The following is a 26,476-nucleotide window of genomic DNA, read 5'->3' as shown; positions in this document are numbered from 1 at the left end:
CACATTTTCATCAGGTTGCAAGGGACATACCGGGACACTGCAGAGCTGGTTTGGAGACATCCTCTCACCATAGGGAGCAGGGTAACGCGGCGGCATTGGGGGCCGAACATGCACAGGCTTCGGACAGAGAATCTATCGGGAAACATATACACAACTACACTCAAATGAAGCCAGCTTTTCCTCCATCTATATTCTCTCCCCTCAAGTACTGGTAGAGACACAGAACTCGATGCCAAGCCCTACTTCTAAGCAAATTGCTACAGCTATGAGTTCACATACAGACCCTTTGGTCACTTCCTCTCACAAGTATCAAGAAATGTGCCACTTTTAACTGAGGAAGATTTAGCTAATTCTCCAGTTATCCCCACCCTTCCATGCTATCTGAGGGAGGTACCAGCAGATATTCTGACTTGCAAATTCTCTCCAAGAGGATATATTTTGGTAGCAGTGAGGGAGAAGGAATGAAAAGAAAGCTGGAGGATTAACTAAGTCCTATTCTGAAGCCCCTGTGATATGGCCGCCATGCTCAGCTCTTTGTGATATATTGTGACTCCACCATTTCACAGATGTTGACCCTAACTAGGCCATACCAACACCACCCTCCCCCCATACCTTCCAATTGGCCTTCCTTTTCAGCTGCTGGTTTCAGGTGGAGGGAAGTCTATGGAACAGGACTGCACAGGCTCTAGGGAAAGCAGGGATATCTTAAAGGTAAAAAGGGATGTGGACAGTGCTGTGTGTTCCCACTCCCCCCAGCTTTCAGCTACCTCTCTGCCAATGTTCTGGGCAGCCAGCAAAACACTTTAAAAAGGACATATAACTAAGTGTGGTTGACTACCCTTTTCTCCCCCAATGAAAAGGCAGCAGCAACAGGAGTAGTACCAGCAAAGGGCGTTAGGGAATGTGTCTCTGTTTGCACTAACTTCTCCTCTAATTGGCTACTTTTCTCGCTAATCTAATGCCTACCCAAAACCCCCACACTCCTCCCAGCATCACCCATTTCCAAAAAATTTTGCCCAGATTCCCAATTTCCTGGGCTGAGTGCCTGATAATGAGAGGTACCTGTTGGTTGAAGCTGGGCATAGCCATCTGCTTAGGCGGAGTGCCTATGGGGACAGCTCTAACTGGAGGACTCCCAATGATAGGTGAGGTTGAGCGCCTTGGTAGTGCACGTTCAGAAAGGTCCCGCTCATCTTCTGGGCCCTGGGGGGGCCTCTGAGGCAAGGCATATTCTAAAACAGACACTGTAGGCATTTCCTAATTGACAGAAATAGTGAACAAAGAGATTGGCCAACTTGAAATGTTTTAATAGTCTCTACATAGTATCCTGAAAATTTAAAAACTTTGTATTTTTACTTCTTATGTAGTAAAAATACTATAATTACCCTCTTTAGTGCATAGTTCTGAGTTCAATAAACTTAACTTATACCACGCTCAAAATACAGAACGGTTTTATCACTCCTCCATGTTACTCTTAATTGTCCCTCTGCAGTGAAGCCCATCCTACCACCCCCAGACACTGCAAACTCCATCCTATAGTTTTGCCTAGAAATGACTTAAATCGGTGTTCCAATGACCGTCTTTCAATTTTTTCAAAATGAAGCACAGTCAAGTGAGCACTACGGTGATAGCTGGGAAGGGGACAATCAGCAGGTTCAGTTAAGAGTGCTGGCAAATAACACACACCTATGCACTATTTCAGTAAGGGAAGGATGACCACAGGAGTCAACACTTTCAGCTATTAGAATTTTATAAAAAGCGTTTCCTACCTGAGTAAGCAGTGGTCCTCGGATTCGCCTCAGAACTTCAGATCCATCCCAGATGCTAGAATTGAGACTGCCAGGTTGGGGCTGGGAAAGAAAAAGGAAAACACATACACAAAGTCTGGCAGAGTCCAGGCTCTCTGCGCAACTAATTTGCTTTTTTTGGTGAACAATACTCCAAAAGAGCCTTAAGTGACAGAGAACAAGAAATCCAAGTATTCCAGAATACAGAGTCTTCAATGTCATCTCTAGAGTTGTCATCATGAGGAATTGTAGGAACAATTCTCTATGTATGTATGTATACGTAATTCTTCCATTATATTAGATGAAATGCTGGATAAAACGCAGTTTGGTATCTTACTTTAATTATTATTCTGCTCAAACCAGAGTAACTTACTTACTTGTAAAACTGGCCTGGTCTGCACAGCTGTCATGATGGCTGGATCTTCCAGTTCATTTTCAATCACCATCTTACTGAGCCTTTCTGCCAGGTTCTCCTCGTGGTCACCCAACAAGTCCATTTCATCTCTTTCTCCATTGCCTGTTTGTTCACTAACCGTCACTGGTAGCTTCTCCTCCAACTCAGCCAGACGCTCATGTGCTTCCTGCCAATCATCATCTATAGGGAAAAGAGTCATTATTCACAGTGGCAAATTTTATAAAATTCTTCTGTTAATCAAACAAACAACTGCAACTCCAGTAGATAGGTAGCAAGTTGCATTTCCACTTAGAGACATGAAAGAAACTTTGAAACAGTAAAGAGGGTCTTTTCGCAATTAATAAATAACATAGCAGGTATAAAATTCAAGTGTTCAGAGTAATAGGTTAGTATCACTGGAGTCCAAACTGTTCTCAAATTGATTCCTAAACTGGCACCAGATACGCACACTACACTCTGTTGGTTTTGCGACTGACATTCAGGCAAAAGCTTTACCGATAAGGACCCCTGCCCTCCTGTTGGTTTCCTTCAAGCAGGGCAGAGCAGATGTTAGACAGTACATGTTACAGGAATACAGAGAGGCAGATCAAAAAAATTGCAACAGGATGGTGAGAAGTCTATCTTATGGAGAAGGTAGCACCTGCAAAGATTTAAGAAAAAGATAACCACATGGATATTTGGGAGAAGTGTTCTAAGCAGAAGGACAGTGAAGTGAAGTCCTTAAGAGAAACTTTGAGAAAGGGCAAGGACCCTGTTTGGATGGGAGAGTTCAAAGGAAGGTTTAAGAAGAAAACAAGGCCAAGGAGGTAGGAGGAAAGTGCTCTTTAGGGTCTTTGGTTCACTTTGAAATGGGCCAATGGAGGTTATGATGTAGCTTGACTTCCTTTTGTTAAAGATTTATTTATTTATGCACACAAGAACTGGGGTAAAGGCCAGAGGTGATGGTGGTGGTGGGGCAGGACAGTGAGAGACAATTCACCAGAGACAGAGTGGGGAGCAGAAGGAGACAGGAGAGGTCTGCTGCACCATGTGGGTCAGCTCCCTGGCTGGGGATCGATCTCGTGCTGCAGTGGCTGCAAACAGCTTCATAATGCTGAGACTTAACCTTGTGCCACCAGGGAGGCCCGTGGCTTGACTTTTTGAAAGCATCTCTGGCTGTTATAATGAAAACAGTTTGAGGTAGGGAGGCAATATTGGAAGTGTGGGCTCCAGCAGTATGCCAGGGTAAAGGGGATGGGCCCGGGCCCGGTCTGCTTTGTTGTATCTTTGCTGTTCCTTCAAGCACTGCTCAGCCTGCAGCACCAGCACCATGCTCGTCTTCTCATTTTTATGCTGACACTGCATCATTTGAGGCGCAGTACAGCACTGAGGACAATTTTCAGAACTTTGAATCAAATTCTCTAGATCAAGATCACCCTTCCATCACTTCTATCCATTCTAGTCTTCCATTCCCACTTCCACAGAAAACTCTATTTTGCGCCCTTCAACATTCAAATTCAGACAACGTTCCCTGCTCACAATAGCTTTTCCCTCACTATCTTTTTCACATGACCTATTCTCTAACACAAAAATCCCATGTATTCTTCTGAATACACTGTATTTCATTCTTATTTAATTTGTTTTGAAAGTCCTATAAAATTAGTAGAGGGGGGTCGCAGGCATTTCCCTTTATAATTAGCATAAAAGCAGAATTCTGAAGAAGTGCCCTCAATGACAATCTCTCTCATATAATTTTTCTATAAACTGCATTAAAAGGAGAAGGATGCAAGAAAGATACCCCAAGGAGGGGAAAAAGCCTATTACACAGTAAGGGTATATAATCAGGGTATAATAAATGGTAGCCATGTAAAAAGAGAAAAGATTTAGATTACCGACAAGTTCAGTTTGTTAAAATTACCTTTTTTTCTACTTACAGAGAAAATACTTTTGTTAAAAAATTAAATGTTAACTTGAAAACGATAGTTCACCATAATTCCACAGGTATGCTAAGTTTTTAGAGTATGCAAACTACAAAGTTTAAGGGTTTTTGTTTAAACAACACACCCTAACATCTTTTCACATATGTACACTCACATATATTATTATCTGATAATACTATCTCATCCTTCTAATACCTATACAAGAATCTATTCCATTGATAAACAGTTTAACTTATTCCCTACTGGTGGAAATTTTAATTATTTGCAAATTTCCAATATAACAAAACTGGAGTGACTACTACTGTATATCTATTGCTCTATGTATTTAACATTTTTTTTAAAGATTTATTTATTTGTGTACACACAACTGGGGTATAAGCCAGAGGTGCAGGGGCAGTGAGAGAATTCACCAGAGACAGAGTGGGGAGCAGAACAGGCAGATCCATGAAGTTGCTAAGGGGAGCAGTAGGGGAGACAGGAGAGGGCTGCTGCACTACGTGGGTCACCTCTCTAGCCAGGGATCGAACTGGTGCCACAGTGGCTATGGCTAGCTTTGCAGTGTTGTGCTTTAACCTGCTGCGCCACCAGGGAGGAGGGTTCATATTTCTTAACATCATAAACAAATATTTAAGTAGGCTAAGTTCCTTTCAGGAGCAGCTTATATATATTTAAAGTCTATTATTATAAATTATATAACAATGTATCACATAACACTAGTGATCTAGAAAGTAGAAAACTGGCGCTTCCACACTGATAACTTGATAGACTCTGAACCACAGTCTAGCCTCTGGGGACTGTGGTATAGCTGAATGTACTACTTGGAAAAACCCACTTTAGATGAAAATCTCAGTATTAATTAATACTACTAGTTGTCTGGAAAAAGCATTCTTTTAAAAAATTATATATATATATATATTTCCATCTTCATTATGTACATTTTTTCAACTCAGTTGTAATCCCTGTAGACTTCCCACCACCACTTCACCATATGCCGTGTGCTCTTCCCACCCCAGTTTGATCCTGTTCCCTTCTCTTCTGTAGAATGTATCTGAAAAAAATATTCTTAAAGAATAGTGTAGTTAAAATGCAAATGTGACATTAATGTATACCACGTTTCCTAAGCAAGAGTAAACAGAGGAGGTTTTGAAAGGACAAATTGCTTTTTGCAATTTCACTAACTCAGCAATGCCAAAAATTTAATCCTGAATTTTGGGATTTTTTTCATTTATCTCCCAAACTCAAGACCTTCACTTGTTAATGGATTCACTCAAGGCAGGAGGGCTCTGACGCGCACTGCTTTCTTACCACTTCCTGTGTGCGTGTTTACCCCGCATCACATTGTACCAGTGATGAATCCTACCAAAGGGAAGATAGTCTTAATCATTACATTTTAAAAACAATGGTTTAAGAGCCTTATTCTGTGAGGATGGCTTGTTGTGGACTGTTACTTTTTCAAACAGGTGAGCAAAGGATTCTATGCCACAGAACACCATCATCATCAGAGTTTCCAGTTCTTGAGAACCATTACCTGAAGCAGTATGCTAGAGATCATATTCCCTTACTATAAGGGGCACTTCGCTCTATATCCTTTTCAAATGACTTCAAAATACAGTCACTTAGATATGACAACACTTGAACTCAAACCACATTGGTCCAAGTGATGAAGGGTCACCAAAAAAACAGAAATGAAGGGAAAGTAATATCTGTGAATCTTCAGTTAACTGATACTCTGTTTTGAGTTCCTGGCTGTTTTATAAACTAATTGTAACAATTGCCTTGAAGCCTGTCTCAGGGATACTTTTGAATAAAACAAATTGAAAAGGAATTGATTCAACTTTAAGGCAATCTCAACTCCTAAAATTCTAACAGCTATCAATAAAGAGAAGAAGAAGACAGAGGAGCACCTGCAAGAGGAAGCAGGAGGCTCCCAAAGACTGTTTTCACAACACTGGTAGTTTACATTAATTGTATTTATAGCTACTTAACCTGTCACTTTCCTTCCTCATTTGTTGAAATGTGGATAATTATAGTATCAACCTCACAGAGTTGCTATGAGGATTAATAATATATGTACAATGTTAGAATGGTGCCTAGCACCTAAGTACCTTGTAAGTTTTTATTTTTAGAACATGAGTTGCAATTACTGTGGCCCATTTATTACTCTATGATGATGCAAACATTTTCCATGCAAAAGATAGCAACTAGTTTCTTAAGGAAAGGTGACATCAGTGCATTTGCAGCCATAACTTAATCTCTGTACTAATAGGTATTACTCAAGATGTTCACTCCTTGAATTAAAAGCTATCACCAAGACACATGCCAAAGGTCTGACACTTTGTCTTCTGGTTTAAATTCACTGCACAGCTGTACAGTATCTTCCTGTAAAGGTGTATTAAACAGGTCACAGGTCACAGGAAGCAATTTCCTTCTTATCTTTCTATCAAGATGTTAAAGGTGAGAAGGACTTTGGTGTTGAGAATAATTACCATGGCTTCCAGTGTTTTTTGGTGGAGCATTCACTGTATGCCTGGAGTTGCAGTTTTCTTTACATTTGCTGTGGCTGAATTAAGAAAGAAGGCATATACAAATTCCTACAGAAATTATGATTCCATGAAAGATTCTGAGGCAATGAGGAAAGCTGTTAACTTTCAGAGTACAAAATGATTTTGGCACAAAAAATGATTTTGGTACAAAATTTCTTTGGGTTTACTCCATAGAAGTCTTTCACTGACCCATGTGGGTTAAACAGTTTCTCTTGATAAATAAGTGGAGGGGGGGGTGAGAAGGGAGTGAGGAAAGGGAGAGAAATTAGAATTTTACCTTTACAATTCAAGTATTTTATGTGTGTAGTAGAAAGGGCTCACACTGGGAAATCCTTTTTACATTATAAACTTTGTTGACCAAGAAATCCTTAATTATCCTTATGTCCTAGGGTAAAAATTAAGCTAACTCTATTTTATTCCATGGCCTTTACTTTCTACTATCTTTTTTTTTTTTAAAGATATATTTATTTATGCATACAGAAATGGGGTGCAGGCCAGAGGTGCAGGGGCGGTGAGAGGATTCACCAGAGACAGAGTGGGGAGCAGAACAGGACAACTGACGAAGTACACTGCTGAGGGAACAGCGGGCGGGTCAGGAGATCTGCTGGGCCATGTGGTCACCTCTGGGGTGGGGATCGAACTCATGCTGAAGTGGCTGGCTTTAGCTTCTTAGTGCTGTGCTTTAACCTGCTGTGCCACTGGGGAGGGCCTTACTTCCTACTATCTTTTACTGTAGGCTTTTCAGTGTGTGTGTACTTTTCTTTTTTCCCATCACATTAAATATAGTTCTGCACATGCTAACATCCTTTTAAGGAAATATTTTCCTCATCTTGTGAGGAACATAAAAACTGGAAAAAAACAAAACAACACTGCCCACAGCACTCCTAGTCATAGAGAAGGCAAGACTATTACCTCTGTGTCCAGGCTCAAAACTGAGGGCACATTTCTCTGCAGCCTCATTTCTATATTAGTATGTATAAACTAAGTATACAAACTTCATTTTGACACTGGCAAATTTGCTTTAAAAATGGTTAACATTAGGGCCCTCTCTGGTGGCACAGTTGTTAAAGCACAGCACTAAGAAGCTAAAGCCACTTCTGCATGAGTTCGATCCCTAGCCCCAGAGGTGACCCACATGGCGCGGTAGACCTCTCCTGACCTGTCCGCTGCTCCCCTCAGCAGTGTACCTCATCAGTCGTTCTGTTCTGCTCTCCACTCTGTCTCTGGTGAATCCTCTCACCGCCCCTGTACCTCTGCCTTGTACCCCAGTTGTGTGCATAAATAAGTCTTTAAAAAAAAAAGTAACTAAGCACAATATTGTAAGTGAAAGTTTTAGAAAAAAGGTTTGTAGCTTCTATGGTATGTTATAGATTACCTCTAAACTAACTTACAAATACAACTTTCAATTTACCTGCATTCCCTGCTTTTAAAATTGTATTTTATGTCCCTTTCCCAGAGATTTCCATGGAGAGATAACAGTATTTTAGATCAAGTCATCCTTTTGAATGATCTCATCTCTGAACTATGGCTGTGATCCAGGTCTTTGGTTCCCTCTGTAGCGAGGCTAGCTTCCTACCTCAAGTCACTTCTTTTGCTTTCCCAATGGCAACAGTTCGGTTCTCTGCTGACTTCTGTGCACTCTAACGCATAGTCTTTCATTTTTTTCTAGTTCATTCAACTCAGTCTAAGATTTGATAAATTTAAACTGTTGAGTTACTGCAAAACCAGTAACTACTGGAACATTTTCAGATGTCTTGTTTTTTATATTCAACATCTTGCTACTGCTACTTTTCCTCTTCTTATTATTTTACTTCAAATATATTGCATAGAGAGCAAGGCTGACTCCAAGAAATCACATATCTTTACAGTCTAACAAAATTATTATTGCTGCTTTTCAACACCAAAAGTCAAAGCAAAATATTTACACTGATTCTTATTCATTTTTTAAAGTAGTTTAATAATTTGTATACTTGTTCTAGAAGCTCTAGTTCTCAAAACCTATCATATAAGCTTGCTATCTAATATCCAATCTAAGTAATTGTAACTCCACATATGGCCTCTAGAATTGAATTTGGCTTGTTAATTTAATAAACTTTTCCAACTCCTAGAATATTTACTTATATCTAGGATAGGAAATCTTTACCTGTGAACAGCATTTTTCTAAATTATGAAGACTTTCTAGGATCAAAATTTAGATTTAAAAGATTTTTCCATATTCCACAAGTAAAATTTTCCCTTTTCTAGGATTACTTTATGCCTTTGTAAAATGTCTACTTCTCTTTTTGTGTTCTTTATATGGTCATACTGGAGCCACAGTTCAAATAGCCTGAAAGGACAAGACTTACAGAACATCCAGTTTCTAAGTGACACAAAAAGCAACCCAAAGGAGCACTGGATGTTTCCAGTTAAGTGCAGACTATTCCAATAGAGTCTAAGAACAGAATATTTTGCCAACTTAGTGACTGAGATTACTCTTACTAAAACACACAGCTTACTTAAAAGGGGCGCTTGAAAAGAACAAGAGACCAAGATGACATAGGAGGAAAATGTCACTCACCAACTGCACCTGACCCAAATGTATCATCGTTGAACTGATCAATCTCTTCATCTTCTTCTCCCAGGCCTTGAAAAGCATCTTCATCTTCATCCAGAGGACAATCCTCCAAAGACTAAAAACAGAGAAGAGATGTTTTCTATTCATATAGTTCACCACCTCATTTAAAAAATGTTCTAAAAAGTGTTCATCTTACCTTCCTAATCAACATAATAGCTTCATTGTAACTTCTTGGAAAGATGGTATTTTTTAATCCCCCAATTTCCCTGACACTGGAAGATTCATTACCCTCTTTCAGTTCCACTTTCCTATTCCTTACTTTATTTTTTACAATTGATCAAGAATCTAATAATAGCATTTCCTCATGCAATCAAGAAACTAGGCCCACAACTTCCCTTACTTCACTCATTAGAACGGTAGTGTTAACTGAAAATGAATACTATTTGCTAGAATTTTGTGTATACTTCAAAAAAATTCTCATCTTCCTCACAATGTCTTTTCCACGATGTCATTATTTCCTTTTAAAGTTTTCTCTACATTCTACCCTCCCCTCCTTCTGTTTCTTATACACACAAATGCTAAATTTTCCATCACAACTCCTGAAAAGTGTTATATGACAAGTTCAAATTTTCCAAGTGGTGTGAACTTGGCCAAGTCACATTTTTTAAAATTAACTACTTCTTGACCATCTACTGTGCCTCAAGTCTCCTGTGTAGTAAATGCAGGGACAATACCACTTGCCTCAGAAAGTTCTGAGGCAAAAAGACAATGGTTGTAGACTGCGGAACAATGCCATAGGTCTCCATGACAACCAAGGTGTGTTCTGTTTCACCCTTTTCCCTCCCCTTACATCACTTTTCAAGTGATTCATTTTCTAAGGTTTCTTTTCTTTTGGTAACTCTGCCTACTGCACCTCATCTCTTCCCATGCTTATTTAGTTTGGCCTTAAAATGATTCCTATCAAGTATGTGAGTCCCCAGTTTCCAAAGACTTAGAAGGGCAATTCCACAGTGCCTTGGTAGGCAGGTCTGCGATACACCCTGCCTGGCCACATCTCAGCTATGCTATTACCGACAGAAAGGTTAAGTCAAAGGGCCATGCCATCCATCTTAGGCCCTCACAAACTTACATGAAACTGGCATGCAACTGCCCCCACATCAGAGGCAATTTCCAGCACTCCCTCGCAAATCACAAAGACCCACTCAAACACGTTACTGAATTCTTGAACTGGACAGACTCTTAGGAATCATCCCGACCGGCCCTTGCATTCTAGAATTCCACAAACTTTCTGTCCGGAGATCAGGAGTTGGTCAAGGTCACACAGTGAAATCAGTGACAGGGTCAGGACTCCCGACGATTGCTACATCCCCCGCACAGTCACCAAACCCATGTCTCCCTCCACTCCTGGTGGACACGCCCCCTCCTCCCAACTCGGAGTCCTCGTTAGTAAACCGTCTTCAGCCCCAGTCAAAGGGCAAGTCCAGGCCGCGTGGACCCGATGGCCGCCTGAGTGTGCGGGTGTGCGGTGTCTGTGCGTGTGCGCTGTGTGTAGCTGGAGGAGCGCTGGTTCCGGGTCCAGGGCGGGAAACGATCTCTGGGCTTTCCCAGGTCACTCCTCTCCCTCAGAGAAGCCGCCCGCTGGGTGCGACGCTCACTGCCCCCCCCAACCCCCCCGTCACCCCTCCCGGGGTGTGGATGGCCGCGTGAGGGCAGTTAACGGGTCCGCCGCACCCCAAAAGGCACCCACTACCCAGCGGCGACCCAACGGACAGCCCCGCCCCTCGAAACCACCACACAACCCTCGAGTGCACCCGCGACCCCAGGCCCGACGCGCTTCCCTGTCCCGCGGGTCCCACCGCCCGCCCCCTCCCCCGCCGGCGCGCGGGACGGACACGCAGGGGGTGAGAGGAAGAGGGGCGCGGGAGGGAGGGAGGGGTCACTTCCGGTCGCAACAGCTCACCTCGTAGCGGAACATTCTTGGGGAGGGGGGGGAGGGAGCGGGGAGGGGAGTGGGGGAGGGAGGGAAAAAGCGTTGACTCCCCGGGCTCCTCCGCGCGCGGGTCCTCCACCGGCTCGCGACCCCTGGCCGCCGCCGTACGCCGGAGCGTGCGTGGGAACGTGCGCAGGCGCGCCTGAGGGTGGGCGGCCCCCCAGCTCGGCGCCCGGCGGCGGCGTCTGCGCGGGGACAGATTTGGCGTCCCGCTTCCTAGTCTCAGCGGCGGGAAGGAGGTCCCGTGGCGAGAGACTGCGCACGCGCTGCCCGTCGGGGCGGCCTTACAAGCTGTGCGGGCAGCTCCGCCCCAGATTCTTTGGTCCCGCCCTGCTCTCGGGTTCCAGTCACGAGTTTTCCGTCATGGACCGGGCGGGGAAATCCCTTTTGAGGGTCATAGGATCGGGCTTGGAAGAGTGCAGGGATTAGCTGGGGCTGAAGAAATGTAGATGCCCCGGCTCCTTTGCCTGCTCCTGCGTGGGCTGCCCAGGGCCCTCGCGACAGCGCAGGGCACCCAGCTAAAGTTAGGACATCGAGAGGGGCGGCATTCCTGGGCACTTTGAGCGGTGTGTCACCCGCTGAGTCAACGGCGGGGCTAGACTGTGGTTTTGTTTCTCGAAGTGCTAACTAATAGAGCCTTTCTCTCCTCCCACCCCCCTTATTTTTAAAGGCACGTTTCGGGTGGTAAACCCGCATATGTTGGGGTGCCGGGTGCCAACCAGGACCGCGTGGCGGGGGCTGGCGGCAGAAAGGTCATCAAGGCCGAGCAGCGCCAGCTAGGAGGGTTAAGACCATATGATCAGCCTCTGCGGGCACCGTGATTCCAGAAGTCTCTGCCGGTTTGCGGCCAGTGTGAACTCCCAGACCTTTCTCTTTCCCCATAAAGACAGAACTTGCATAATGAGGCTATGTTTCTCCTGCGTTTCGCAACTCCTTTCTCCGGTTGTTTTAAAATGCAGCATCACTAGTAATGACATGCAGTAAATTCCTTACGAGCTAGTGTGGCTGGATTAATCAGAGCCACCGTATTGGGAATTAAGGAGTTGGAACTACCCAGGTGACAATCAGTGTTTTGTCTCTGACTGACAAACACTGAGCTTTGGGACAACTAATCTAAACATGTCTGTACCTTCATTTCTTCGAAAGGTTGGTATAATCCTACCTGCCTCACAGAGGAACTGAGGATGCCAAGGGCATCGTGCTCCTTCTGCTGCTGTTGTACTACTGAAGCCTGTTAGGTTCTCACTTCGGTGCTTTATGTGGGTTATGTCCTTGAGTTCTTGTGCCAGCCCACTGAAGTGAGTACTGTTACCATCTTCATTTTAAGAGGAGGAACCAGAGGATTAGCGAGGTCAGGTCATTTGCCTAACCACCTAATGGCAAAGCTGGCAAAAGAGATGGTCTGATTGTGAAAACACTATGTCTTAATCACTGTGATAATTCAGCAAAGACAGATATTTACATGGACCAGGCCTGTGCCTTAAAGAAGTGGAGCAGGCACTGCTGGTGGGAATGCAAACTAGTACTGGTATGGAAAACTGTTTGGAGGTTCCTCAAACTGCTAAACATGGAGCTTCCCTACGACCCAGCAATCCCACTCCTAGGTATCTACCCAAAAGACACAAAAATACTGATTGAAAAAGATACCTGCACCCCCATGTTTATTGCTGCTTTATTTACAATTGGAAAAACATGGAAGCAGCCCAAATGCCCAAAAGTAGATGACTGGATTAGAAAGAGGTGGTACATATACACAATGGAATATTACTCAGCAACCAAAAAAGAGAAACACATGTCTTTTGCAGCAACTTGGATGGAGCTGGAAAAGATCATGCTTAGTGAGATAAGCCAGAAAGAGAAAGAAAAATACCGGATGGTTTCACTTATAGCAGGAGTATAATGGACCAGGCCAGAAAATAACAAAAATAATGAACAACCATATACCAGAGACATTTTGTGGGGGTGGAGTGGGGAATGGGACCAAAAACGGGGGAGGGGGGGAAGGGAGGGAAATGCACGGGACTATGGTGGTGGCACACGGGTGATTTGGTGATGGGATACCCACGGGGATTACAATCGAGATGGGAAAAAAATGTGCAAAATGATGTAAAAATAAACTTTTGTAATAAAAAAAAAAGAAGTGGAGCAGGCTAAGGATATGATGATAATTGGTTTGCAAGCATGCATGGGACATTACAAATCTTCATTACTAGGTAACAGCAAGCCTTTGCAGAGAGCAGGCTTGGTACTGTGTAAGCCAACGACTGGCAAACCCTGGCCCATGGCTGAATCTGGCCAGTTGCTTGTTTTTGTAAGGAAAGTTTTATTAGAAAACAGCCACCATCCCTATTCCCCCTCATTTTTCACATACTGTCTTTGTTCCTTTAGGGGAACATTAGTTGTTTTGAGTACTTTAATAGTAGAGGCCACTTGGCCAGCAAAACCTAAAATATTTATTCATCTTGGCCCTTGAGAATTTATAGATCTCTAATGTTGCACATCTTTTCTGATCACTATGTTAGAAATCAGAAATTTAAAAAAGACTTTAGACCTCTGATTCATGGGCTATCTAAGAAGACATAATGGAAAATAGAAAATATTTACAATGCCTAAGATACTAAAAGATAAGGCAGTTTATATAAAAAAGTAGGAAAGCATGAAAATGAGTGAACTATGGGATATACTCAAAGGAGGACAAAAATAATGAGCAAAAATTAAAGAACGTGATGGAAGCTGTAAAGGTCAGCTTCATTGAAAAGCAATGATCCTAACAAAATTCAAGAAGGATTATATCACATATGAGAATACTTCTCTGTGGGTGTAGGGTACAAGATGGGGTGCCTGAAAGCCTTGAGGCAACACTGATGAGCTTTGCGCCCCAGGGACTGATCAGTGGAACACCTTGTTAATAAGATTAGAGCCGTGGGTGGGAGTTGGGTGTATACTCACCCTCCCTGGAGCCCATAATCCAGTTCAGTTTGACCCACCCCTCTCTGTCAATAAAGAGGCTCAGATCCTATACTTAGCTGCTCCAGGACACCTGTTTCTCTTCTTCGGTGTTATTGACACAACATTTCTAGTTACCTGGAATGAAGATCCGACACAGAAGCCTCTCCTTGTCATTACCATGGTGATCACATCAGAGCAAGCATTTGTTTGTGATGTGGATAGAAAAGACTGGATCCAATTATGCTGGTGACTTTAGTATCAATGAAATTTCCCTATTCTGGAAGAGGTTGCCTGAAAGGGCTTTTTATCCATCAACCGGTCAAGTCAAAGCCAGGTTTCAAGACTTTTAAGAACAGTTAACAGATTAACAGTCTTGCTTGGGGACCATATTGCATGCTACAAGTTAAAGCTCTTTGTGATCTAGCACAGCGAAAATCCTATAGCCTTCAAGTATATCAGTAAACTAAGCACGCACTGCTGCACCACCCAGGAGAAACAGGAAGTCCTGGATGGCCCAGCTCCTCTTCCAAGATGCCCACCTGAGTTGCTGTGCCAGCAAAATGAAGAAATACTGTCTGGTCACTAACATACCTTTGAAGATTTTGTTTCTTGTTGCTAAAGCCCCCTGACATTCACCCCTTGACTGGTGATCTTCATCCCAGTATTAAAATAGTGTTTCTCCCTCCAGACTTCACATCTTTGATCCAGTCAGTGGGTCAAAGAGCTACAGCTGCTTTTAAGATGTACTGCGAGGAAGACCTTTGCCTGAGCTATTCCTAACACTGAGGAAGACACCGTTCCAAATACTCCCTGCCCTTTTTAAGCAACTGCAGTTACCAGGAATGTTTAAGGCAGGAATGCAAAAATGCTTAAGAACACAGGCCTGCTTGCTTCCCTCACTTGTTAGCTGACAGTGGCCGGACAGATGCATGCATTATGACTTTCTTTTGTTTCTGACCTATCAAGTGAGTTGGGACACCTATAATGAAAACAAGATATTTAGGACTTTGGTGATTAACTTGGCAGTTATCTAATTACATAACAAGCCATCCTGTACTTAGTAGTTTAAAACAGCAATCATGAATTATCATTTCATTAATGAAGCTGCAGTGTGGCCAGACTACACAGGCACAGTTCATTTCTGCTCCAGGTGGCATCAGCTAGTCTTGCTTGAATGCTGGGAGTGACTCAGTGGTTGGGTTCTGGAATTATCTGAAGTTTCAGTGAGTGTTAGCTATCAACTGTGACCTGAGCAGGTTTTCAGCTAGAGCTCTTCCATCCGGGCTTTGTCTATGGTTTCTTACCCAGCATGGTGACTGGGTCCCAAATAGCATTAGCTGGAGGTATATGCCCCTGGATGCCATAGCCCTGAAAGCCACGTAGCTATAGTCACCTCTGCTGTGCTTCCAGTCTCTCTCACACTCAAGGAGAAGAAGAATGGACTGCACCTCTGCACGAGTGTCAGCACCACAGTGGGGGTGGGGGGTGTGTGCCATGGCGGTCATTTTTGCAGAGTATGACCTGCCACAAGGACTTAGGACTAGCTGACAGGATTTTTGAATAAGTTAGGCTAAGAGACTTTGGGGTAAAAGGTAAGGTTGAAGGCAATTTTTTTGTTTTCTCCCCTTAAAAAGTCACTAGTATTGGCCCCCCCTGGTGGCGCGGCGGGTTAAAGCACTGCATTGAGAAACTAAAACCACTTCTGCATGAGTTCGATCCCCGCCTGCCCTGGAGGTGACCACATGGCGCGGCAGACCTCTCCTGACCCCGCCCGCTGCTCCCCTCAGCAGTGTACTTCATCCATCTGCCTGTTCTGTTTCCCACTCTGCCTCGGGTGAAGCCTCTCACTGCCCCTGAGCCTCTGGCCTGCACCCCAGTTCTGTATGCGCAAATAAATAAATCTTTAAAAGAAAAGAAAAGAAAAGAAAAGTCACTAGCATCACTACCTGGGGTTATTATTGCATCGTGGTGTGGCTGGTGCAACAGAGTTGGAGGAGAGAGGTAATCTGTAATGTTGGAGCTTGTGAAGTCATTGGTGAGGACATGCCCTGACTTCCATGGTGGAGTATCTCCACATGCATTGAAACCTCCCCCCACCCCAATTCAGTTTGTTACTGGTTGCTGGACTCATTCTAGTCACTCCCAAGACAATGGGGCGGGGGTGGGGGCGCTGTTTTGCTAACACTCTTGTAGTTATCCACGACTGTATTAAAAATTGCCCCAAACATAGTAGTTTAAAACAAAAATCATTTATTCACAAAACTTTGGAGGGGCAGAAATTGGGAACAGCATAACTGGGCGGTTCTGGCTGAGAGACTTTCAAGAGGTTGCAGTGAGAATGCCAGCGGGCGCCAGTCATCTGAAGCATGACTGGGACTGGAGGACCTGTGCCCCAGGTGGTTTGCTCACATGGCTGTGGTACGAGGCCCTGGCTCTTGGTGGGAGGCCTCAGTTGTCCTCATGTGGACCTTTCCAGGAGGCTTCTTGATGTGGACCTCCACCCTGAGGACACATCAGTTCCTCCGAGAGCAAAGAATCTGAGGGAGAGGCTGCAGCCACACTGTTATGCCTCAGCCTTACAATTCATGTGACATCATTTCTGCCACATTCTTATGGCAGACCTACCTCAGAGGGAGGGAGATGAGTGCTTACCTTGTGAGGGGATGAACATATTTTTGTGTTCATTGTGGACATATTTTTTTAAAGATTTATTTATTTACCCATACAGAACTGGTACAGGCCAGAGATGCGGAGGGTGAGAGGATTCACCAGAGACAGAGCGGGGAGCAGAACAGGCAGATTGACGAAGTACACTGCTGAGGGGAGCAGCAGGCGGGTCAGGAGAGGTCTTCTGGGCCATGTGGGTCACCTCCGGGGCAGGCAGGGATCGAACTCATGGCTTAAGCTTAAGCTTCTTAGTGCTGTGCTTTAGCCCGCTGCGCCACCAGGGAGGGCCCATTGTGGACATATTTTAAAATCATTACAACCTATATACCTATATGAAGGCAGACTGCAGCATTTAAGCCATGTCCAAATGCTAGAAAGATTGGTTTTAATATTACAATGGAAATGATTATAAAATACCGATGATAAAGATAAGGAATATACAGCCTGGTTTATGGAGCCCCTCAATGTAGATCAAGGAATTTAAGAGAACAAACATGGAAGAAGCAGAACGTCGCATGTGTATTTAGTATGAGGACATTTTAATTTAATGGATAATGGAAACATGATTTGAAAGCTGTGCTGAAGCAGTTGGTCACTTACTTGGGGAGAAAATTTAAAACATGATAGTGTAGCATGAACAGATTAAAGTCCAGATGATAAATAAGTCCCATGTGCAATTTTAATTGGAAAGCAAAATGTGAGTGAATATTTGGATGATTTCAGGATGAAATTTTTGGAATTTACTGTAAAAATGGAAAAATTGCAAAGAAGACATTTGAAACCTTAGTGATAACAGATCTGTTTATCCACTGCATTTCCTAGCCCAGTAAATATCTTTTCATTACCTTACTCAGTGCATCTTTCAGCTCCTTAATTCTCATGCTGGTGGTCAAGGGCTTCAATAGCAGGGTGACAGAGGCATAGATGACAGACACCACACAGCCCACTTTGGGGTTGTAGCTAGAACTGGGGCATAAATTTAGCTGAGGAGGAAAACCACAGTCAGGTGAGAAGAGCAGATGGAGAAGGCTTTGGGCCGCTGAGCCCCTGCTGAGCGGTTCTTGAGAATGGCAGATCCTATGAAAATGTAGTAGGAGGAGACCAGGGAGAAAGGATGGTCAGGATGATGACACTGACGCTGAAGATCATAGCTTCTGGTGTCAAATATCTCCATAAGCCAATCTCAAGATGGGGAGCACATCATAATAAAAATGAGTGATTTTATTGTCACCACAAAATGGCAGTTGGAAAATCAGGATTGTCAGTTGCACGGCTAGGATGAAACTGAGGGCCAGTGCTCCCATAGTCACTGGGCACCCAGCTGCTATCTCATGATAAGGGTGTAACTCAAGGGGTCCCGGATGGCTACAGACCGACCATAAGCCATGATCCCCCAAGAAGATGCAGTCAGCACTGCCCAGAAAGACAAAGAAGAACATCTGTATGCCACAGCCAGTGAAAAAGATGGGTAATTTCCCCAGGGTCACAAGGTTGGCCAATGCCAGAGGGGAAACAGTAGAAGAGTAGATCTCCAGAACTGCCACTTTGGCCAGAAAGAAATACATGGGCATGTCCAGTGAACACTCTGCCCAGACAGTGAGAGAGAGTGTGGAACTACCAACAAGACTACTAATGTACATTAGCAGAAAAGCCACAAAAATAAATAGTTGTACCTCCATGATGGGTGAAAATGGCTGAAAGTAGAATTGAATCTCTAGGGTTTGGTTTTCATGTCCCCATGAAAGTGGAACATTGGACATTCTTTTCTTTTATTCTTCTTTTTTTTTTTTTTAAAGATTTGTTTATTTACGCATACAGAACTGGGGTACAGGCCAGAGGTGCAGTGAGAGGATTCATCAGAGACAGAGTGGGGAGCAGAACAGGCAGATCAACGAAGTACACTGCTGAGGGCAGCAGCAAGCTGAGGAGGCAGGAGAAGTCTGCCGCGCCCTGTGGTCACCTCCGGGGGCAGGATTGAAGTCACACTGAAGCATCTGTGGCAGCTTGCAGTGCTGCAACCCGCTGTGCCACCAGGGAGGGCCCTCATTGCCTTATTGCCTTTCTGATATGGCCAGGAGCATTGGATTTTCTAGGACAAAAAAAAAAAAAAAAAAAGGCAAGAAAATGCTGTGTCTTAGCGTGAAAGAGGTGATACCATTTAGCACATTTAGCTTTAAGAATGATGAAGATGGGATTTATGCTGTGCTGGGCCTTCTCTACTCTTGTAATTGTCAACTCACTTTGCAAATGAGTGGACCGAGGTCCAACTCTGAAGTCTGTCGCTCTGAATAAAAGCCAGGTTAAATTGTCCTGAGCACAGAACTCAGACTTCAATTTTGTTTTGCAAGAACAAGATGAATGAATAACCTGGAGCCTTTAAACATATATGTTGCTTAGCAATCATCTACTGGCCATCAACAATGAGGTCATAATGAGTTGATGCCGTGATACAGACACGGGTCACACTGCCCACACAAAGCAGTGCACAATTGTCTTCTGGTTTGTCATTTAGAGAGAAGAGGTCAGCTTGTGCTTCTTCAGCAGTGCTGAGCATGATGATGCCAACCGGAGAGCAGGGAAAGCTCTGAGTCTTCCAGTCACTGGCCTGTGCTCTAGGCACAGCGTTCCCATATGCTTGCTCTGTGCCTCCAACCAAGAAGCAAGAGAAATGCAACTGTTCTAAAAATAGCATCAGTCTAGGCTTCTAGATTTGGGAAGTGTATAAAGTTCTCCCTGTCACAATTAGATAATGCCAACATTTTTGCAAATTGCAAAGTACCAAGGACAATATGTTAAGTACCTTTCTGAAACTTTCCTCTTAATCTCATAATTTCTTCTAAATATATTTTTATTTCTCATTGATCTCCAATTCCTGCTGGACAAAGAGCTTATTCCTTTCCCTTGCATGCCTAATACAGTGACCAAGAAATGTTTGTTGAGTGAATAAATAAATGAATGTGTTTTCACCACTTGGTTAGGTTTTCATTGACGTAGAACACATGGTCCTCTAAGTGTAACTTAAGGCTTTGTGGAAGGAAAACATTCCTCTTGGAATGTGTAATTCCTTTGTGTTAGAAAACACGGTCATTGCATGTGTCCATTTTTCTAGGAGTTATTTCTTTGCTTTTTAAATTATTCAGTGATTAAATCTCGAAGTATTATCCTCTATGAGGAAAATGCGCCTCTCTCCATCTCCCCAACTCTCTGTACAAAGGAGATGAGGTCAATGTGCATTTTGGTCTTGGCACTGTTCTGCTCTGGGTCCCCCCTCTAAAAGGAAATGAACACCGGATGTAGAATGTTCTCTGGATTATTGGGAGTAGATTAGTCTACAAGAGACTCAGATTCAATAGGATTTAAAACAACCAAGACCTTGTCTCAGTTGCTTTGTACCTATTGTCACACCTATAAACATCCCCTCCACCCAACAACCATCACCTTAGGAAGTCACTCAACTCTCGTGTATTTTGTTCGTTACTTCTGGGATCTGGGTCAGGCTCATCTTTATGGGAAGGGGGGTTAGACATTTACCTAAAGCGTAGGATTTGAAGGGCTTGATAAAGATACTCTATTATAAAAATTAATTTTTCCTTGGTAAGATGAAAATGTATTCAATAAAATGAAGATATGAGCTATGATGGGTGAGGGTAGGCTATAATGGAAGAGGCAAATGTAATACCACAATAACACCTTACCTGATTTTATTTTCCAGGGTCAATCAACTTTCCTTTCAGTCCCCGGAAAGAGGATATCTTAGAGCACAGCACATATGGGAGGAGTTATTTCACCTGGGTATAAATCTTGGATAATGACTAGCTGTCTTACAGCAACTTGGGAGCGATTTGTCCTAGGCCAATTCATGCTTTTTCTGTGTATGTGAGAGTCATTGTCTCAATTAGTTTTCTTGAAATGTTCAGCAAATAGAGAGATATTACCTCCATCTTGTTGAGGCACGGAAAAGATAATTCAGAGCGTTCATCTTGCAAGGATTTAGTGGTGGAGGAGAGACTAGTATTTGGATCTTCTTATACTTAGCAGAGATCACATGAATTTTGGCTTGATTCTTGTCACAGGGCCATGAACCCAAAGTCACTGACACTCTCAGAAGATTGAGGACAAACCTATAAATGGCTTTTCCCAGGTCAAGGCCTTAATAAAATCACTCCAGCTTGTGGAATGAAGGTGCATTCCTTATTTTTTGCAAACATATAATATAATAGCATAGTAGGAAGATTTTTGTCTTAAAGACTAAGTGCATATGAAAACAATTTGTAAACACAACCTTGCTGTACATTTTAAAAATAATGATTTCCAAGACCTAACTCCTACCTAGACCTTGAAAGTTGAATCTATAATAGCATGTTCTAGAAATCAGGTTATGGGGAACTACCTTCATCTTTAGTTTCATGCAGTCAGTTGCCAGGTTGACATGGGTTCTAGGTCAGGTGCAACCTTTTATTGCTCTCCATCTATGACAAATGGCTGATAGCAAAATGACTAATCGCATACTTTGGGACCAATAAGTGATTTGTCACAATCTTATATACCAGCATTTGTTTATAGTCATTAGGTTGATTTGTTTACTGTATCAGAGTTGATAGTCACACTTTGTGTGTAAATGTAATGAGAGCATCTGGACCAATTAAAACATCATAAAGCAGATGATAGAGTAGATCACAGAGTTAATTCTGAGAAACATGCAGTGGCAGTAGGTCATTTTGGGAGCTTGTATGCTGTCATCAGTGTGAACAGGATATAATTACAACGTTGATGTTCTGCTTCTGACCTTGACTGTTTGGGTGACTGTGGGAAAATCCGTTAACAGTCTTGGTTCCATTGACCAATCTGAAAAATGTGTATTATAATGTTATTTTCATAGGAGTTCTGTTAAAATGATAAAAATTATCATTTTTTTTGGAATTAGCACAGTCCCCATTATAATATTCTTAGAAGAGATTTGCGTGTGATAAAATGTACATATGTATTCTTATTACTTTGACATTACAGGGACCAATTTTATTTGGAAATACAGCATTGCCTATTTTCACTCGTCGTAGTGAATGAAATTGGTAAAGGGAATAATCAAAGGCCATGGGTATTACAAAAAAAGAAAAAAGAATAATTAGTTTCAAAATTTGGACAGAAACCAGAAGTGGAAGCTGGAGTTTTTTGATTGTTGACATTGGTTCAGATTTGTCTGGAGACTCTGGCTTCAGTTTAATAATTACTCAGTCCCATATCATTACCCAGAGCCTTATTAAATGAAGTTAGGACCTTTAGGGATATATATGTGGGCATAATATAATAATTCTCAGGTGACACTGTGTGACCGTAAGACATAATCATCAGATTCAAGAATAAAGTTAAATTCATATCCAACAAAGAGATGTGATAATAACCGCAACAAAGACTCAGCACACATCTAAAAGAAGGATGCTAGTTCCCAAATATTGGGGTCAATAGTTCAGAACTATCTTCTTGTTTCATGCATTAGCACAGCTCCTTTTTTAAGACTGCACAGTTTTTTATTCTTTTTCCTCCTCTTCTGTCTTACAAAGTCACAGTATCTTGGTGGTCCTATTCTTTGGATACTTGATGCCTTGGAAGGCAGCTCTATTCATCACTATACTGCCAGCACTACTGGGTGCCTCAGAAAAATAAACACACTTTTATCCTAAAGACAAAATAAATGACTTTATTAACTCTCCATGACAGTCCAAATGTCAGGTCCTCTGTAGAGCTTGTCTCAGTTCTTCTTACCTATGGAACTTGAGCTCATTTATCCTTTAGTGCTGCATCTTATGTGAAGCCTTGTTTGGTTAATCCAGGCTGTAATTGACTCCGCTCCCCCTGGTCCCTTGTTCCATAAACCACAATGATTTATTGTCATGTATGTTTCCCCCTCTAGATGGTAAGAGCCTTAAGGAGAGGCATAAGCTTCTTCACATCTGTCTCAGACTCTCGTCCAATATCTGACGTAGGGTATGGGATGAATTAGAAGAGAGATGAGAGGAACTCAGTGCTTGACCACTTGGTCTAACTTTTGACTTGCATCTGCTTTGTGAAGAGATGTATGCAGAAAGGCAGAACCAAGAAAAGGAAGTCTCTTGACTCTTATTCATCTCTTGATTACTTCCTGTATTTCCCCATTGCTCCATTCCTTCATTTCTTGTATGTCCCTTTCTTACTAGAAATATATAAAAATATTCAGTGTAATAAAAAGCAATATGTGGGTTATATCCTAAAATATAAATATAAAATAATATAAATATTCATGATTAAGTGCTGAAATAAATATATAATTAAACAAAAATTAAATAGGAAAGATAAACAAATCTCCCATACAGTTGAACTGCAAATAATTTGTATAGATAATTATGTCTCCATTTGGGGGCAATCAACATGTGCCTTTTTACTCAAGTGTGGGCTGGATGTGGTAACTTTTCTCTAAAGTGAAAAGAGAAGAGAGTGTGTTTGCTTTGGAGAAGCCTCACAAACACTTCCTCCACCAGGGCATCAAGCTCAGCATCAATAGTGAGAAGTCATGCTTATAACATGTACCACAATATGATGTCATGGGAATGACATCTTATCTCTGGGTCTTTCTTCAATCACTCAGAACCTTTTGTCTAAGCTTCAAACTCATTCTAATGAACATTGTACAAATATCAGATCTGGAATCCTCAAAACCATCAAAGTTATGAAAAATAAGGGAAGGCTGAAAAAGTTTCAGACAAGAAGAACTGGAAAACCCTTTTGAAGAGGATAGTACTGAAAGTAAAGATGGAAGTCCCTGTCCCCCCCCCCTCAAGCTGAAACCAAAACAGGGCATGCAAACAATCTGGCTGTCACCTACCTTCTGTTGACCCAAGACACTGCATCCCCAAAGGTAACCTAAATATCCACCGAAGAGCACCCCCTCGAGAAACATATGCAGAGATCCTGACTTGAAGGGTATCAGTACTCCTTTGCTCACTGCAGAACCATTTACAATAGCCAAGATGGGTCCTCCCTGGTGGCACAACCAGCTAAAGTGCAGCACTATGAAGCTATCAGTAGCCACTTTACTGTGAGTTCGATCCCCCGCCAGGGAGGTGACCCACATGGCACAGCATATCTCTTCTGACCCATCTGCTGCTCCCCTCAGCAGTGTATTTCAGTTAATCTGCCTGTTTTGCTCCCCACTCTGTCTTTGGTGAATCCTCTCAACTCCCCCATACCTCTGGCCTGTACCCCAGCTCTTGTATGCATAAATAAAACTTTTTTTAAAAGATGTGGATTTTATGCACAATGGAATAATGCTCAGTTATAAAAAAAGATGTCTGAAGGGGGGGGAATGCACAGGATTATGGTGATGGCACACGGGTGACTTGGTGATGGGAAACTCGCGGGGATTACAATTGAGATGGAAAAAAAATGTACAAAATGATGTAAAAATAAACTTTTGTAATAAAAAGAAAAGATGTCTGCCATTTGCAACAGTGTGGCTGGACCTAGAGGTATTATGTTTAGCAAATATGTCAAATGAAGATAGATAAAGAAGCAAACAACTGAAAGAAAAAAAGAAAAAGAAAATTTTAACCTATAAGAACAAAATATTGGTTACTAGGAAGGCAGGGGGAATGGGGTGGGTCATTTATATATGACAGCTAGACTTCCGGTGAAGAACGAGATATTGTATGTAGAGATGTTGACTCATAAAATTGTACACTTGAAACTTATATAATGTTACAATCACTCTTACTTCAACAAAAAATGAACTCAAATCAATGCCAACCACTAGTCAGATTCTCAAAAGTATGATTGAACAGATTTTGTAAGCATTCTGAAGAGATTGGTATTCAACATGAGCCCCTATGAAGTAAGTCAAGATAAATCATAGCGCATCATGTTCCTCACTTTTAAAAGAAGCCTTCTAAATGGTTAGATGTATACAAATGCTGTGGTATAAAGATTTTTCAAAAATTATTACTTAAAAGCATTTATTCTGATTATGTGAAAGGACTTCTTATACTTCCTGTGGTACTTTTCTTCGAGAGATGGTTTATTACTGATTGGACGATAACTACGATTTCTTGATACAAAATAACACATTCCAAATTTAATGGCTTAAAAACCAATCATTTTATTTGCCTGTGAATCTAGGGGACATTATTTTGGGCAACCTGAACTGAGCAGTCCTGCTGGCACAATGAACCTGCAGTCAGTCGCTGGGTCCATGGCTGGCTGGCTGGCCGACTTAGAGACTTAAGTCTGCTTCACAGGTGTCATTTTAGTCCTGAGCATTCTAGGAAGAAAAAGAGGACCACTCCCCATAAGTAAGTGTAAGCATCTGCTTGCAACATATTTGCTAATGTTGCAAGGAAGTAAGTTACATAACACCCTAATGACAAGGATACAGGGAGATAGGACACACTGTGACTTATGATTGTGACAGTGAACTATAGATAGTATTAAATGAGCAGATTTTTATCTTAGGAAACAATTACAGAGACAAGGGACTAGTATATAGATGCTGCCCTCATCCTGTACTATGCTGGACATTTGTCAGTATATGGACAAAGAAGATGAAATATGATTGCAATTTTGACTATTTGAGTTCTGACTATGGTGAATAAAATAAATCCTAAAGATGGCTTTGGAAGTTTGGATCACTTGGCCAAAACCAATAAAATCACAACTTTTCAGTGTTGACTAAAAAGTTATCATCGTGTGTCAATAAAAATTATGGTCAAGGAGAATTGAAAGACATAGGAGAAGAATATGGAGGTTTTATTTGATATCAAATTTATGACACTAATGTGATCAAGAGAAATTAAAAACAGATGGTCGGCAGGTCATGAAAATAACAGCATTGCAGACCAAAATATTCCTAGTGCATTGTGTTTATTTCTGGGTAAAAAAGTGTAGAAAGAAGGATATAGAGCTAGAGAAAATCTAAAAGATGACTGGTATGCTGAGAAGATTGAAATATTATCCCCCAAAGGAAAAGTTGATGGAATATTTGCTTGACGAAAAAGAGGGCTGAGGACTTATAAGACACAAAATCTGTGCTAATATATGTGAAGCGTTGTCATGTTAGAGATCTTCAGAGCTTTTGTAGAGACAGGACCGGTGGGAGGAAGTTGTTTATAGATATATTTAGGTCAAGATAATGGATTCAACAACCTGAGTAGTCCAACAGGAAATGGGGTGTCTTACAAGTTATGGCCTCTGGGGAAAGTCAAGCTGAGTGTGCTCTCACTGAGGGCTGGAGAAGTGGTTTTTGGGAGACTCCACGATTTAACAATGCCCACATGGTTCCTTTCCCATATTTTCACGTGTTACGTAAGATAACCTTTCCCTGCATTGTTATTAACCCTTTTCATAACTGAGGTGCTCTTTCAAAGTTATGAACACAATCATCAATTTTCATTTGAGTTAATAAAGCAAAAAAAATGGGAAGAATCCTCCCTTCCCTCCCCCCAATTTGTTCGTTTGTTTTGTTGTTGAGATCTTACTTGGTCAATATTTGGAACAAAAGTTTATGATCTTGGAAAGAAAATCTGGAATCTTCTAGTTCAGCCTTTCCTCTTCAGAAATAAGAACTGAAGGCTAGAGAGACACGGAGGCTTGCTATCAGCAGAGCAAGTTGAGATCAAGGAGAGCAGCA

The 26,476-nt window shown here is 42.2% G+C and overlaps 1 protein-coding gene across 2 annotated transcripts in view; it reads right to left on the bottom strand.

Moving 5' to 3' along the window:
• Positions 1-11,332, bottom strand: part of PATL1 (protein associated with topoisomerase II homolog 1 (yeast)) — a 28,890-nt gene extending 17,558 nt beyond the window's left edge. The window contains exons 1-6 of one of the 2 annotated variants that reach the window (XM_004682751.1): positions 11,179-11,332; positions 9,222-9,333; positions 2,165-2,382; positions 1,770-1,850; positions 1,063-1,257; positions 31-132 (exon numbers count right to left, since the gene is read on the bottom strand). In XM_004682751.1, coding sequence (XP_004682808.1) covers positions 31-132; positions 1,063-1,257; positions 1,770-1,850; positions 2,165-2,382; positions 9,222-9,333; positions 11,179-11,193 — 723 coding nt within the window. In that variant the 5' untranslated portion in view covers positions 11,194-11,332. Of the gene's footprint in view, positions 1-30; positions 133-1,062; positions 1,258-1,769; positions 1,851-2,164; positions 2,383-9,221; positions 9,334-9,414; positions 9,724-11,178 lie in introns of those variants that run through there. The other variant, XM_012725613.1, reaches the window with a different exon arrangement.
• Positions 11,333-26,476: the final 15,144 nt, after the last annotated feature.

Source organism: Condylura cristata, unplaced genomic scaffold (assembly GCF_000260355.1).
Source record: "Condylura cristata isolate star-nosed mole 26May11 unplaced genomic scaffold, ConCri1.0 scaffold00015, whole genome shotgun sequence".
Lineage (NCBI taxonomy): Eukaryota > Metazoa > Chordata > Mammalia > Eulipotyphla > Talpidae > Condylura > Condylura cristata.
This window is presented reverse-complemented; position numbering and strand designations above follow the sequence as displayed.